Here is a 15952-nt window from a genome sequence, read left to right on the forward strand (position 1 = left end):
ACCACTACTCCAGAAGGCTGGCTGCAAGGAGTCACCGTTTGGCTGTCTCCTTGGATCTTCAGCACCCGCTTTCCTTCAAGTCTGTTCTCCGCAGCTCTTTCTTTAAATTGGATCCTTTTTCATTTATCCTGACTCCGTGGGATCTATCTCTGATCCTTGTCTTTGGCACTGCCAGGGACTTTCTTCTGGAACCTTTTCCCTGGAATACCTTCTCTTGAATGCTGGTCTGGTTCAGGTCACCTGGCCCATTATTTCACTGCTTCCTTTTCTTCTGCACACATGCGCGGGACTGGTTACTAACTTAAGACAGATAACCTGTGCCTGTACGGCCATTTCCTGATTGGCCTGTGCACAGAATTCCTGAGGCTTACCAGGAACTGTACTTCTTGAACTACTGATTCAACCAAGGTAAGTATCCACAACTGTTCGCTTGAAGATCCATAGAATCCCTACAGTGCAGTCTGGCCCATCAAACTGTACCGACCCACCAAAACAGCACTCTACCAAGGACCACTCCCTGCCCTGTAATCGTGCATTTTGATCATGTCCAATCCACATAACCTGCATATCTTTGGACTGTGGAAGGAATCCTGAGCACCCGGAGGAAACCCATGCAGACACGGAGAGACATGCAAACTCCATACAGATAGTCACCCAAGGCTGTAATCGAACCCGGGTCCCTGGCGCTGTGAGGCAGCAACACTAACCACCGTGCCACCATGCCGCTCCAATGTTCAAGTTCTGCTGCTATCTTGTCACCACCATTTTAATGGGGGCCCCGCCTCCAACTTGTTGCCACTGTACCAGTAAAATTACATCCCCAAGGCTCTGGAGAATTTTAGTTTAGAGAAATTTTAAATGAAGAAGAATGTGTTTTCTTTGTGACATGGAACTGTAGATTGAAACAGCATAGAAGCAGGCCGTTCAACCCAATGTGTCTGTGATGGCTCTTTGAAAACTATCCAATTAATCCCTCTCTCCTGTCCTTTCCCCTTGGCACACCAAATATTTTGCAGCAAATACAAGCCATCAGTTTATTTTAAACAGGGAGGCTCCAATAATTTGTTGTGTGGGGGTAAGGGCAGGGAGAAAGTGAAAGCATCCTGCTGTGGTAGTTGAATCCATGCCAAACTGTAATTGATTAACTTAAAGAGCTGAAAGTACATTTCTTCCTAAAAATCCTGACAGCTAATTATTGCCAATAATATTCAAAAGTTCAGGACTTTAAATTAATTCCTTATTTTCTTATTGAAAAATTTATGACCCTTCCCCATGTGCTCCTCACAGCACCTATTCAACTGTGGAACAGTTAACTGGGAGCAGGGCAGAAATATTTATTTTGCAACAAGATTTGAGTTGTATATTGATGACTCTAAACTTTTGCACACCGCGATATTGACAAAGTACCCACTATTTACTGGAGTTTCTCGTATTTTTCTGTTTCAGATATAATAAATCAAGTGGAATTTTTATATTCATGCAACAGACAACTTTATTACTCATTTGCTTTTTACAATTATAGTTTATTTTCCCCATATCTCCAATTTAAACTGTAAGTCATCCTTTGACTGGGAGAGCTGGATAACAGGCTTCTCCATAGTTTCTGCCATTTCACAATCAGTCATTGAGACAAGTGCTTTAATGGAATAAAGCTGGCCATTTATTTTTACCCTTTCGTTCAATTGCAATGAAGATCTCCACTTGGAAAGCAAGGCTTGAATTAACACCTTGCTGCAAATTGTCAAAATCTAAGTTATGTGCTACTCAGTCCAACATGTAGCTAGTTCTGTCTGGCCATTATGTGCTGCATTGAAACAATACACAAGAGTTGCTCCATGGGAGGAAGGTTTCTCTAAACAGGAGTTTTTTCAAGCAATTGACATACTGACAGTGGGAATTCTGCAGACGTGATATATTCAATATATTTCAATGAAGCTGCACAAAATATTAGTCAACAAGGCAGTAAAGATGTGGATGGAATATGAGGCAGAATCTCAAGTGGATTAAAAGTTGGCTTAAACAGAGAAAGGTCGTGAAAAGAGTTCTGCAGGTCACTAGTGAATCACTTCTGGAGCTAATATTGTTAGAAAAATCAAAAGATTTGGAGCTGGAGCCGTGAGCAGTGCTGTTTAAAGTTTGCAGCTGAAACCAAACAAATAGTGATTTGGATAGGTATGAAATGAAAGTCGGCATAGTCCCAGGGGACCATAGGCTGCTCTTCCCTTTGAAAGAGAGCTGACTGGTGGTGATTTAACCTGAGTTTCACCACACCTCAGGTAAGGGACAAGGTTGAGAAGGCATGAATAACCTCAGCCAGTACAGGAATTGAACCCATGCTGTTGGCATTGCTCTGCATCACAAACCAGCTGTCCATCCAATTTAGCTAACCAACCTGCCAGTATAAATATAATACGTGTAAATGTAGACCGATGGCATTTAATGTGACAGACACAAGTTAATTATACAAAGGAATGGAAATAAAAGGTTGACATATAAACTTGATTTCTTTAAGCAACATGATGCAACACTCATGGAGACCAGGGAGTATTAGTGTTTTCTTTGTCATACTGAAGCCATCAGCATTGGATGTAGCATAAATAAGGAAAACTAGCTATGGCCATACCCGCGTACAATTCTGGTCACCACAGCAAAGATATACATGTTCTGTAAGAAAAGACAGCTGACCTAATGAGGCATCTTTGTTTAATGGAGTGGTGCAAGAACATGAGATTTATACACTGAAAAAGAGATGGTCCAGAGGACATATTGGGTTACAACTGCCTGGATCTTCAGTGTCGGATTTGGGGAGTACCCCAAAGATGCGCTGGAAAACCCTCTTGGATGGTCGCAGGTAAGGGTTTGCCCAGCAATTGTCCAGAAGGGCTAACTTCCCCCACACAATTGCTGGGAACTATCCAACAAAGTAATGTCCGAATCTGCGGTTGGCAACGCTACCGGGGATGAAGGCCTAGCTGAGAGACTTACACAACTTTCTTCATCCGGATCTGATCAAATACAAATTGTGGGATTGAGCTGAGGGCTTTGAGGCAATGTGGGGGATGTTCGTGGCTATGTTTGAAGAGTTGTTCGTTGCAGGAGGTGCCGTGCCAATGGGAAAGAATTTGTACAAACTGTATAACTGTGTGTTGTGTATGTTCCCCAGACAGTTTATGTTTCTTAACCGTTTGAAGAAGTTTGAAATAAAATACATATTTTAAAACATAACGTCTGACCCTCCACTCCACTCAGAAGCCCTCATCCTCACATCACATTCACTTCCCTAGGAAACATACCATCTCCCTTTCAATGGTCCCATTAAACTCTCCTTCTTTACGGCAGCTAGTGCTGCAAAAAGGCACATGTCCTAATGTGCTCTGCTCCTTTTGCACTTTGCCGCTGGAGCTGTGGACATGCTGTGCTGCCTGAATCTCACCTGGCCTGAGACAGGAAGGTTTGCCGAAGCAGGCACTTTACAATTTAAGCTCAGGTAAGTTACTACAGAGTGGCAATCCACCACTGAAACCAGAATTGGAATTTTTTTTTAATAAATGTTTTTTATTGGGTTTTTGAACAAAGTATATTTACAGTTATGTACACAGAATACTATATATATTTATATATATATAGAAGAAAAGAAAACATTAAAAAAAACTGGTAGGGTATTATGCACCAGCTCGACAACAGCAACTCTGTACTGTTGGCAATATTATTTTTAACAAATAAGTAGGCACCTGTTTGTGTGGGGGGAGGAGGGGGACTGGGGAGGTATATTTTTTATATTTGGGTGCAGGAGAAACCCTTACATTAGTTATGTCCAATACAGAGAGGTCAGTATGTGAATGGATCCAGTGTTGGTGTTCTTACTTGCCAGAATTGGAATTATTAGATGCACTCAAGTTTTTCTAACTATGTGATTTCCCCGTATAGTGGCTTCCCTGGTTAACACTGACTGGAAGGCAGCCATAGTCTGTTACTTCCATAGTGTCGGGGAAAAAATTCTGTAAATGAATCCATAGAATTGTGACCAACTAGTTCAAATGGCTGATATACGTTCTCATTCTCAATCAGAGAACATAACATAGAACAAAGAAAGGCAAAAGGAATTTGCAAAATTAAGATATAAAGGAATGAGAGAAAAAGGCGCCTGTTTCTACGTCATCAAGACGGCAAATTGTCATGTGCAATAATCAAATTAATGGACAGAACCCAATCAAATAATTTAATTCAGATTTTCTTCACCATCTAGGCAATTGATATTAAATGGAAATAGGATGCAAAGTACAGAAATGGAGCATGAGCAATTCATGGATAATAGCCATTTTGTTTCCTTTATTTCCAGAGTCCTTCGGATGGTTTCTGGAAGTCTGTTGCCACAGTTGTCCCAAAGGAACCCAAAGAGATCCGAATTCTGAATCCTTATTTCATCCGTGAAGCAGCTTTCACATTTATTGGCCTACCAGTCAACAATGGGATGATGGGTCGTGGGGTGAGTAAAAAGAACTTGGCTATCTGTGAAACAGATTGGATTTTCCAATGCAGCTTTGTGGAATTGTGATAAAAATATTTTGTAATTGAACAAGATCTAATCGCAGTTTAGGGGCACAGAGGATGAATACACAGCACTGCGCCGGTAAGTGGCAGGGTTTAGATTTATCCTGCCTATTCTACATGTAACGGTACTCTTCATCTTGCTTGGGCTATGGTGAGAGAAGAGCCTTTAAATGATAGATTGGATGATTTTCCCACAAAGTGGGTACTGTGAGGGATGATGCATTACTCTCGCGTACCACCTGACAGCTCCTTAAAGAGACAGTGCAGGGGGCACAGAAAACATCAAAGGAAACTGTAAAGCACAGTGACATAAAAAGTTAACACAACAAACAGGAAAAATGCAAACACTAGTTATTTCTGGTGGGAAGGGATGGTACAATTGTCAGCATTTAGATAGATCTATGCAGGACCAGACAATAACAATATGCATAAAATCTGAAGTAGTCAAACATATAACATATTGTGCACTCCGACGATCCGCGCCGAAATTGCGCACGGCGCGGGGACAGAGAATTACAAAAAATAGGTTCCCACGCCGGCAGTGATTCTCCAGCAACCGGAGAATCGGCACCAGACGCGCGTACGCGATCGACGCGGTGACGGTCGGGGGCCATTTAAAGCGCCACCTGCGGCATTTCTCTGCGCTCGACGGGCAGAGTCCCGTCGCTGTGATTTACGTGCGGTCCCACCCGGCGGGACCTCGCCGTTCTGGCTGCGGGGCCGTCCTGGCGGGGGGATCTGACTCCGGTGGGGGGGGGGGGAGCTCCATGGTGGCCAGTCCGTGATCGGTGGCTACCGATCAGCGGGCGCGCTCATTCTGATGGAGGGTGGGGGCTATGCTCCACCGCGCTGGACCCCTGTCGAGTGCTGCAATGTTGCGCAGCCGCACGGGTGTAACTGCAGGGCCCCGCCAGAGCGGCCCAAGGCACGCCGGGGCCCTGCTGATACCCTTGAGAACAGAGGATCACCCCGGACTTTCTCGGAAAAAGTCCGGAGTGATTCCCACCCGATATCCGGCGGGTGTGGGGACTTAGTCCCCAGAAGGGAGAATCCTGCCCACGATATCTACTATTCAGGTAACTGAAATTTTGCTTAAAAGGGGACAACATTGCAATATTTTCTTGGAACATTATAAGGCTATTGTTGTTAGTTTTTGTGCCCAAGAGGAAAATGTCCAGATTCTCACAATGCTGAATTTTCCACAAGCGGGATGACACAAGAACATAAGGGCCGGGTCGGTAAATCACCGTTGGTGCCGAAAATTCCCACCACACCGCTGGGACGCGGTTCTCTGGCGGCCGGCAGTGCAGGCCGCGGAATCACCACCGGAGCTGCGAGGAGCACTCCACTGCAGTGCTGGCCCCATGTGGGCCACTGAACCTCTGGACCAAAAAGCCTGTTGACTCCGGCGTGAAGCACTCTGGTGTTTACGCCGGTGTCAACACTTAGCCGGCACTTTGGAGAATCCCGGCCAAGAATCCTGGAACCCACTAACATTGCTGTGGGTGGACCTACACGTCGGGGACTGCAGCGCTTCAAGAAGGCCGCTCACCACCACCTTCTGAAGGACAACCAGGGATGGACAATAAATGTTGGCCTAACCTGTGATGCCCAGATCCCACAAATTAATTTCAAAAAATAAGTGGCTATCATTCCTATTTGTGCTGCGAAGTCTGAAGAGCTGCCATCCACCGTTCTGGCTAGGAGCTCTTTGGGGGTGTGGGACCTCTGCCCTTATAGGGTTGGAAACCCTGAAATAAGACCGTTAATTGCCTGAAGAGCACAGAATCTCATCAGGGGTCTTGGAAACAGTCATGGCAGGGTTACCCCAACCTCCCAGTCTGCCACCAGGGCTACTGCCATTAAACACGGCCCTTTGTGTATAACACCACAGACTAGTATAGATATAAGGAAAGAACTTACGATATCGGGAGATTTAAAATTATTTCAAAGCCAATTAATTATGTTGAAGTGTAGCTAATTGGTTATTTGAATAAGACTTCTCAAAACAGCCTGAAGGGCTTCAAGAAGATGAACAGAGAAAATCTGTTCTTCTTTTTGAGAAGTCAATGACTGGGATTATAAATTTAAAATCATTATTAATGGAATGTGAAAAGTTTAAAAGACAATTATTTACACAGCAAGTTTGACTGTGGATTGATTTGCCACGAGGTATAGTTGGGCTGCATATTTTAAGGGAAACATTTGATAAATATTTGTAGTAGAGGAAAAGGCAATGTGGAGATAGTGAGATTACTTTAAAGGCTCTAGCAAAATAATAATAGCATTCACATTTATATAGCACTTTTAATGTAATAAAGTGGCTCTTTACAGGGGAAGAGACACGTAAGGAGATGGTAGACCTGATGACTAAATGTTTGGTGAAAAAAGTAGAGAACATATTTGATGTGTTGGGTAAGCTGGGTCTGCGAGGACTACGTTTACTGCAGCAGTGAGAGAGACAGGCTTCCAACACTTGAAGAAATGCAACTCGATTTTATTGAACTCTTAACTATTATACATACTTTAACTGTGGGTTGACACTATGCTGACTTGACTGGAGACCTGAGGCTAACTGGACCAGACTATCTTACTACCACATGGTGTATGATCTAGTTGCTGCTGTTGCTCGTTATGCTTTCCCTTAATTTGCTCTGTTTTAATTACCTTTGCTCAAGAGTTGCCAGGTATCTTTCTGATACCACCACAGGGTTCAAAGCCGAATACTGATCAATGACTCGATACACCAGTTAGTAAGTTTGAAATCAATACACGTTCATTTACATACACAGTCAATTATTACTCATGCATAAACTCTACTCGCTAAACTACAACTACTACTAAAAGCCTATACTTAGCTTCGAGTGGCCCACTCAGTCAGAGGAACAATGGCCGTTGTCCGGTTCTGATACTGCTGGCTTCGAACTGGTACAGAATAGTAGCTAGGAGCGCCTATCTCGTAGCGTGCATTGACCTTAGACTTACTTGGCTGGTGCTTGGCGGGCCTCTCGTCGCTGAGAGCCAAACGCCAAGGTGAAGAGTTCTTCCAAGAGCTTCCAAGAGAGTGAACTGACCTTGGGGACTCTGTTTTATAGCCCCCCAGGGTTTCGCGCCCTTCTGGGCAGACCCCGGACTTGGTCCCAATTAATTGGACCATGTACCAATCGTTCTTATTGATTTTCTCCAATAACGGGGTGTTCCCTGATCATTGGGCGGGCCCTATGTAACCGTTGGCCTGCCTTTGTTTTAGCTTCCACTGGCGCCGGGAAGTCTGTCCTAGCACCGATTGTTTCAATGTTTCTTTTTGTCCCCGGAGATAGCTCATCACTATGCTAATGGCTAGTAGTTTCAGTTCTGTCTGGGTTCTGCAAGTACTAATACACAGGAAACCTTGCATCTGCTTGTTTTCTCTAGTGCTGTCCTTTTTCCCTGCACTCTTTGTGGGTATCCATTTTGGAATGGGGAGGTGGCCACCCCAGGCGGATACACTGCTTACGGGCTCTGACTGTCTCAGAGGCTGGATCCCAAGAGAGCGGGAAAACTCGTGCCCTCTGGCTTTATAGTGGTCGTGTCCTGTCTGGTGATTGGCTGCTGTGTTCTGTGTGTTCACTGGTCATCCTGTGTGTCAATCACTGCCTGCCTGTGCACCATCATATACCTGTGTGTATATTATGACATCTCCCCTCTTTTTTTTTACTTTAAAAAAAAATGTGTGTAGGTCAGTAAATAGTGAGTGTGTGTGTACTGGAGCCTGACTATATACAAAGTATGTTAATGTATGCACATGGGAAGGTGTCTAGTGCAGATAGAGGGCAAATAACAAATTAGGAAGAAACACTATGTACAGATGTGTACACGGATCACAAGGGAATGCAACATTCCGTCCATGAATTCAGTTTATAAATTCAGTCTTGTGGTGGGCGACGAATTCTGGTTGACCGAACGAGCATTTGGCTCTATTGAGTCGGAGGCCATGCTCGTGGATCCTGTGGAACACTCGCTTGAGGCGATCGATGTGCTCCTGAGGAGTCATGCACCAGATAATGATATCATCGACGTACACTCGCACCCCCTCGATGCCCTCCATCATTTGCTCCATTATGTGGTGGAGCACCTCCGAGGCGGAGATGATGCCAAAAGGCATCCGGTTGTAACTGTAGCGACCGAACAGGGTGTTAAATGTGCACAGCTTTTGACTGGACACGTCCAGCTGTATTTGCCAAAACCCCTTGGAGGCATCCAGCTTCGTGAAAAACTTGGCTTGAGCCATTTCGCTGGTGAGCTCTTCTCGTTTAGGTATTGGGTAGTGTTCCCTCATGATGTTACAGTTCAAATCTTTGGGGTCGATACAAATGCGAAGTTCCCCTGACGGTTTTTTGACACAAACCATGGAGCTAACCCAGTCCGTGGGTTCCGTGACCTTAGAAATGACGCTCTGGTCCTGGACGTCTTGCAGTTGCTGCTTGAGGCGGTCCTTAAGGGTGGCCGGCACCCAATGCGGTGCGTGAACCACAGGTGTGGCATTCGGTTTCAGCAGTATCTTGTATCGGTAAGGGAGTGTGCTCATACCTTCGAAGACGCTGTGGTATTGTGCTATGATGTCATCTAATTGGCCTTGGAAGTTGACATCTGGCGAGGCCGTTGCCTCTGCGGACGACATGGTGTGAACCCGCTGCACAAGATTCAGGAGTTTGCAGGCCTGAGCACCGAGCAGGGAAGCTCTGTTGGTTCCAACAATTTCAAAACGCAGGGTTGTTTTTGAAGAACGATGGGATACCGCAAGCTGGCATGAGCCACTGGCAGCAATGGCATTGCCATTGTAGTCGAGGAACTGGCAGGCCGGTGGAAGAATGCTCAGCTTGACGCGGATGGTGTCAAGGTCAGACTTGGAAATGAGGTTCGCTGAAGCGCCGGTGTCCACCCTGAAGCGTATGCGAGCCTTGTTGACCGTAAGGGTGGCACACCACTCGTCGTCCGAATCAATGCTCATCACTGGGAGTTGTTTCACCTTTTTGGCGGAAAGCATCGTATACTTGGTGATGATGCCCACCCGGAATGGGGAGTTGAGGATCTCTGTGTCGGGATCTGGAACCATGTCGGAGTCTGCAACGGGTTGCTATACTGACCGGACATTCCTGCGCTGCGGCTGCAATCGCTGTCTGTAGGGCAGTTGAGCAGATCTGCACAGGGCTGCGTAGTGGCCAAGCTTGCCACACTGGAGACAACGTCGAAATTTTGTGGGACATTGCCGCTTTAAATGGGCGGAGCCACAATTGCACGTGTTGGTGCCGACGTCAGGATGCTCCGTGCGCCACCGTGCATGCGCGGTGCGGTCGAACGATGTGCGCACCTGCGCAGTTCGGCCATCGGCCTCGCCGTCCCCTTGGTCGTGGCGCGCATGCGCAGGAGCCCGGGGAAAGCGTGCAAAATGGCCGCCCTCATCCAGACTCAGGCCCTGGAGTTGTTTTATGGCCTGCACCCTCTCCGCATCGTGGGGGCCTTGGCGCGCCGTCTCTGCCGCCTTGATATGGGAGTATCGGTTGTTAGCGTGCTCGTGGAAGACGCAGGTTTCGATGGCGATGGTAAGGGTAAGCTGCTTAACTTTAAGGAGCTACTGGCGAAGGGGATCGGAGTGGACCCCGAAAATGATCTGGTCGCGGATCATGGAGTCGGAAGTGTAGCCGTAGTTGCAGGACTGCGCGAGGAAGCGGAGATGGGTTAAGAAGGACCGAAAAGGTTCATCCTTACCCTGAAGCCTCTGCTGAAACACATAGCGTTCAAAGCTCTTGTTGACTTCGATGGCACAGTGGCTGTCGAACTTCAGCAGGACTGTTTTAAACTTTGTCTTGTCCTCGCCTTCAGCAAAGGTGAGGGAGTTAAAGATGTGGATAGCGTGGTCCCGGGCTGTAGAGAGGAAGAGAGCGATCTTCATGGTATCCGATGCGGCTTCGAGGTCGGTGGCTTCAAGATACAGCTGGAAAATCTGCTTGAAAATCTTCTAATTAGCACTGAGGTTGCCGGCGATGCGGAGCTGCGGGGGAGGGCGGACGCTGTCCATGTTACCGGATGGCTGATCGCTGGTCAAAGGCAGACTATCTCAAGGTAGGTCCGTCAAACTCAAGCATGACTCACTGGTACCATGATGTGTTGGGTTTGCGAGGTTTACTGCAGCAGTGAGAGAGACAGGCTTCCAACACTTGAAGAAATGCAACTCGATTTTATTGAACTCTTAACTATCATACATACTTAAACTGTGGGTTGACACTATGCTGACTTGACTGGAGACCTGAGGCTAACCTGACCAGACTATCTTACTGCCACATGGTGTATGTTCTAGTTGTTGCTCACGGGCTCTGACTGTCTCAGAGGCTGGATCCCAAGAGAGCGGGAAAACTCGTCTCCTGTCTGGTGATTGGCTGCTGTGTTCTCTGTGTTCATTGGTCATCCTGTGTGTCAATCACTGCCTGTCTGTGCACCATCAGATACCTGTGTGTATATTATGACAATATTTAATGAGGAAAGAGAGATGGAGTCGAGTTTTAGGAAGATAATTCCAATGTTTAGGACCTAGGGCAACTGAAGGCACAATTCCGCCAATGATGGTGCAATTAAATTTGGGAATGCTCAAGAATCCAGAATTAGTAGAGCACAGAAAACTGGGGGGGTGTGGGGTGGTTTGTCGGGCTGAAGGAGATTACAGAGGTGGAAGGAGCAAGGATTGGAAAACATGGATGAGATTTTAAATGTAGGTTTTGCTTGACAGGTAACCAATCTGGATAAACAGGGGAGATGGGTGAACACAACTTTGTGTGAATTAAGAGATCGGTGTGGGGGTGGGGGAGGAGAATTATGAATTACCTCAAGTTAGATGAGGGTAGAAAATGGGAAGCCAAGACTCTGTTGAAATCATCAAAGTTGGAGTTAACAAAGGTTGATTCGAGCTGCTGGTAAGCTGAGACAAGTTAAGCGATGTTTCGGAGGTGGAGTTAAGCAATCTTGGTAATGGCGCCGATGTGCAGTAAGAACCTCATCTCAAGGTGATTTATATAAAACACCGAAGTTGCACATAGGCGAGGGATGAATTTGGTGGCAAGAAAACTGAGTCTGCAGTGGGGAATGGGGGCCATGGTTTCTGTCTTCCTAATATTTAATTGCTGGAAATTTCTGCTGATCTGATCCTGGACATTGGACAAGCAATCAGACAATTTAGATCCAGAGGAGGGATCAAGAGAGGCGGAGGAGAGATAAAGCTGGGTCAGCATTCATGAATAAACCAGTACAGAAACAACAGACTGAATTGTCTCCTATGCTGTAAAACTTTGTGATTTTAAAGGTGCCCTATAATATTATTTCACCTCGGGGTACTGAATTATGTGGAATTGCAAGTGTATTGTCCAAGAAAAATTTAAAGTTGTCATAGATGTTACTGTTAGCTGCATACACTTATTTTATTAATACTGAATGTTAAAATGTTTTCATGCTTTAAGTGTCTTTTCTACAGTACCTCCAATTATATTTTCACGTTGTTTCATCAGGAAACCTGTCAGAAAACCCAAGTAATTGTAATAGTTTTTCTGTTGGTGATATCCTGGTCATATTTGTAAACTGTTGGGGTATATGAGTGGTAATTAAAGCAAGAGACAGAGTGACTCTGGATCAAACTGTGTTTGATATGGTAAGAAGCCAAGCAATACTTCACACAGATGTTTACCTAAGATAATTTAGTATGGATTTTTACAGAACTGGATAGTTTTGAATGAGTTGTTGTGATTCAAAGGGAAAGAAAATAGATATATCATCATAGAATTTACAGTGCAGAAAGAGGCCATTTGGCCCATCGAGTCACCACTGGCACTTTGAAAGAGCACCTTACCCAAACCCACATCTCCACCCTCTCCCCATAACCCAGTAACCCCACCCAACACTAAGGGACATTTTGGACACTAAGGGCAATTTAGCATGGCCAATCCACCTAACCTGCACATCTTTGGACTGTGGGAGGAAACCGGAGCACCCGGAGGAAACCCACGCACACACGGGGAGAACGTGCAGACTCCGCACAGACAGTGACCCAAGCCGGGAATCAAACCTGGGACCCTGGAGCTGTGAAGCAATTGTGCTAACCACTATGCTACCGTGCTGCACATATTTAATGAAATACTGAAATCTACGAAGGGAGCTATTTTAGATCTCTGCATACAGCAGGGAAAATTGGTCGAATTCCCAGGAAGCGGTGTAAGCAACGCCAGATCTAAAAAGCCAACTGTTGTTAACCTCAGAGGGAATTCAAGGCACTGTGTGGTTAAAAACTACTGGACTTTTATAGATCTTAAAATCTATAAGATGTTGCTGAACATTTGAGGAAGCCTAGGTCTGAAGATGGTTGAATAAAGATTGTTAGGAACTGTGGGACTGTTTGTTTTGTTCCTATTTCGTAATAATTGTTTACTTTACTATAAAATCACCACAAGTAGTCATAGATGTCATTTCTGGATTTCATACCCCCCTCATACTATGTAAATTGAAAAACACAAATGTGACGGCAGTTTCAAGTTTCTGTCCTGGGATTTGAACAGTTTGGCATTTACCGTTAGCCGTGCCCTTAATAGTTTTTTAAAACAACCAAAATGATTTTTCAACTCACACACTCCTCTGACTCCTGCATCCCTTTTGCTTCATTCCAAATAAAAAAATAGCTAGCACAGTAATTTATTTCTGTCTTTTTTGTTTCAGTGCACATTTTATGTCTGCACTTTGATGTTGAAAAGTACCAAAACTAAGCTAATTAGTTTGTTTACTTTGTTGATATCATGCGTAAAATTGGGGAACATTTAGATTATTTTCTGATGGTAAAGATGGCCAATACAAGAGCACCCTGTTTAACTTGTGCAACCAGGCCTTTATTTTGGTTTAATTTGGGGTAAATTTATCTTGGTTTGTTGTTGGATTGCATAATTTTAACTTTATTTTGATTCTCAATTTGGAATGAATTAGACTGGATTGATTTGGTTTTTAGATTGATTTGTGCAACTTTAAATTTAAATTTGTTCAAATTTAAGTTCAACTGGAATGATTTGAGTTTTTCTTTCGATTGGATCAAATTGGTTTGATTTTCCTTTGTTTATTTTTGAGTTAAGGTAGGTTGTAATGGCGAAACTTTTCAACAAACTTAGCAAAATATGAAATTGAGGGTCAACATATTAATCAAAGAGCTAACGGTGTTCAGTTGAAGTCGATATCTGTATTCCAATTGCTACAATTAAATAAATTAAAGGTTGACAGATTTTGATTCCTGCGTACTCTTACATTTGAGTTCAAGATCCGATAATTTAATTTTCCCGAGCTTAGCCTGCATGATGGAGTACCGCATCATAGCAATTTGTTTTTGTTTTAGGATTGAAGGCAGTAGAAAAACTGACAGTATTGTTAAGATAACTTTCAGTGACACAGATATTGGTTCTGGAGACATTGATGACTGTAATTATCTACCCATCTGAGAAAAGCAGTGAGGAATGTAACAAGTAAAAATTAAGACAGAATATTGGTGAAAATTATGTTGCTAGATGACCATATCTCATAAGATTCATCAAATGCAATTCATCTAGCCGATACTATGAATTTTATCTCAGGACAGCAGGTGATCATGATGGCGGACCATCAAATATGTCCGGTTATCCTGCTTGGAGTTTCTTCCCTTCTCTAATTTTGTGGTAGAAGAGTTTAGCTGGACAGAAGATTCAAGTTCACAATATTGTATTTCTGTAAAGATTCTAGGAATGCGAGACTCCATTAATCATTCTTACACCAACAGTGCAAGAATTAAACTGCATCCTGTAAGTCTTTAATGAACGATGGAAGAGAAGTAAGAATCTAAAATTGCATGAAGTTCAGAGGGTTAATCTTAACCTCTCCTGTGTTTAATTAAACATATGGAAGCAATGGAAGTACTAAGATTTTAATGGGGAAAAGAACATTGGCCTTTTGATTTACTGAGTGTCCAAATACCAATGCCCTGAAGAATATGATGGTAGAATTCCTGAAGGAAGGTTAATTTGATTATTTGCTGACCCAAGACCTTGGTAGCATAATACGAAATTCACATTTTAACAGTATTGTTCCACAGATGTCATTTTTAATAAAAATAACATTTAAAAAATGTTAGTTCCTTTTTTGGACAATATATTTTCAAACTGTTGCTGATGATAGGCTGATTAATAGGCTTTTCAATCTAATTTTAAATTCCCTTGAATCACAGTGCAATTTTTAAGCTCTCCACATTGCTAACATTGCTCTCTGTTTTTCACTTCTTTATGAACAGAATCATTTCAGAATTCTATTCTCAAATAAAGAAAAGGCAACTAAATATTTAGTTAAACGATCCTCATTCAGACGTAAACCTTGTGCTTAATTCTGAAAATTAAGAATTGACCAGTTCTTCAAAGGAGCCAATAAGAAGTCAATTATCTCCAACATGTATCAAAAGGCATGTAATGTTACAAATATGTTCAGGTAATAAATAGCCTTAGATAATAGCCTATGTGCAACATGGTAGCACACTGGATAGCACTGTTGCTTCATAGCGCCAGGGACCCGGGTTCGATTCCCAGCTTGGGCCACTGTTTGTGTGGAGTCTGCACGTTCTCCCTGTGTCTGTATAGGTTTCTTCTGAGTGCTCCGGTTTCCTCCCACAAGTCCCAAAATATGTGCTGTTGGTAATTTGGACATTCTGAATTCGCCCTCTGTGTACCCGAGCAGGCGCCAGAATGTGGCAACTAGGGGCTTTTCACAGTCACTTTATTGCATTGTTAATGTAAGCCTACTTGCAACAACAAAAGGTTTAATGAGAAAAAGATTATTGAATGTTACTTAATTGAAGCATCCCCTCTCTTTTTCTTAGTTATTTTAGGTCTGTCTGCATGAGGCACCATTCCTCCGATAAAAACATGCAGGAGAACCTCTGTTCAAACCCTCACAATAGTAACATTAGCAGCCACACGGATACAGGTATTCTCATGTTGGGGAAGAAACTCGGCTTTTTTCACTGGTGCCTTTTGATGACACCGCTGAGATTAGAGAGGGTTAAGCAATGAAAGGCTTGTATTCCCTCACGCAATTGTGCTGCCATCATATGGTTGTATTTTGTAGAAGGTAAATTGAACAACGATGCGGAAATTTCAAGTTTTGAAAGAGCAAGTACAACTATCTTTTTTTTCTTATTGGCTGACATTTGTTTTCGAAGTAAGGAGCCTTTTGATATAATTTGTACTGTACACTGGTTCTTTGGTTAATCACTTTAAATCTGTGTCCTCTGATTACTGGTTCCGTTTAGCTTGTATCACCTCACTTATTTAAGTCAAATTTTGTACTCGGATGTGCCTGCTTATTCTTCCAGCCTAGCTAT

General features: G+C 43.7%; 1 protein-coding gene across 1 annotated transcript in view; it reads left to right on the top strand.

Moving 5' to 3' along the window:
* LOC119964467 (CMP-N-acetylneuraminate-beta-1,4-galactoside alpha-2,3-sialyltransferase-like) overlaps positions 1-15952 on the top strand; it is a 617002-nt gene that overhangs the window by 521347 nt on the left and 79703 nt on the right. Inside the window, 1 exon segment of the mRNA XM_038794008.1 lies at positions 4340-4486. Within this exon segment, the coding sequence (XP_038649936.1) occupies positions 4340-4486 (147 nt within the window).

This window comes from Scyliorhinus canicula, chromosome 4 (assembly GCF_902713615.1).
Source record: "Scyliorhinus canicula chromosome 4, sScyCan1.1, whole genome shotgun sequence".
Lineage (NCBI taxonomy): Eukaryota > Metazoa > Chordata > Chondrichthyes > Carcharhiniformes > Scyliorhinidae > Scyliorhinus > Scyliorhinus canicula.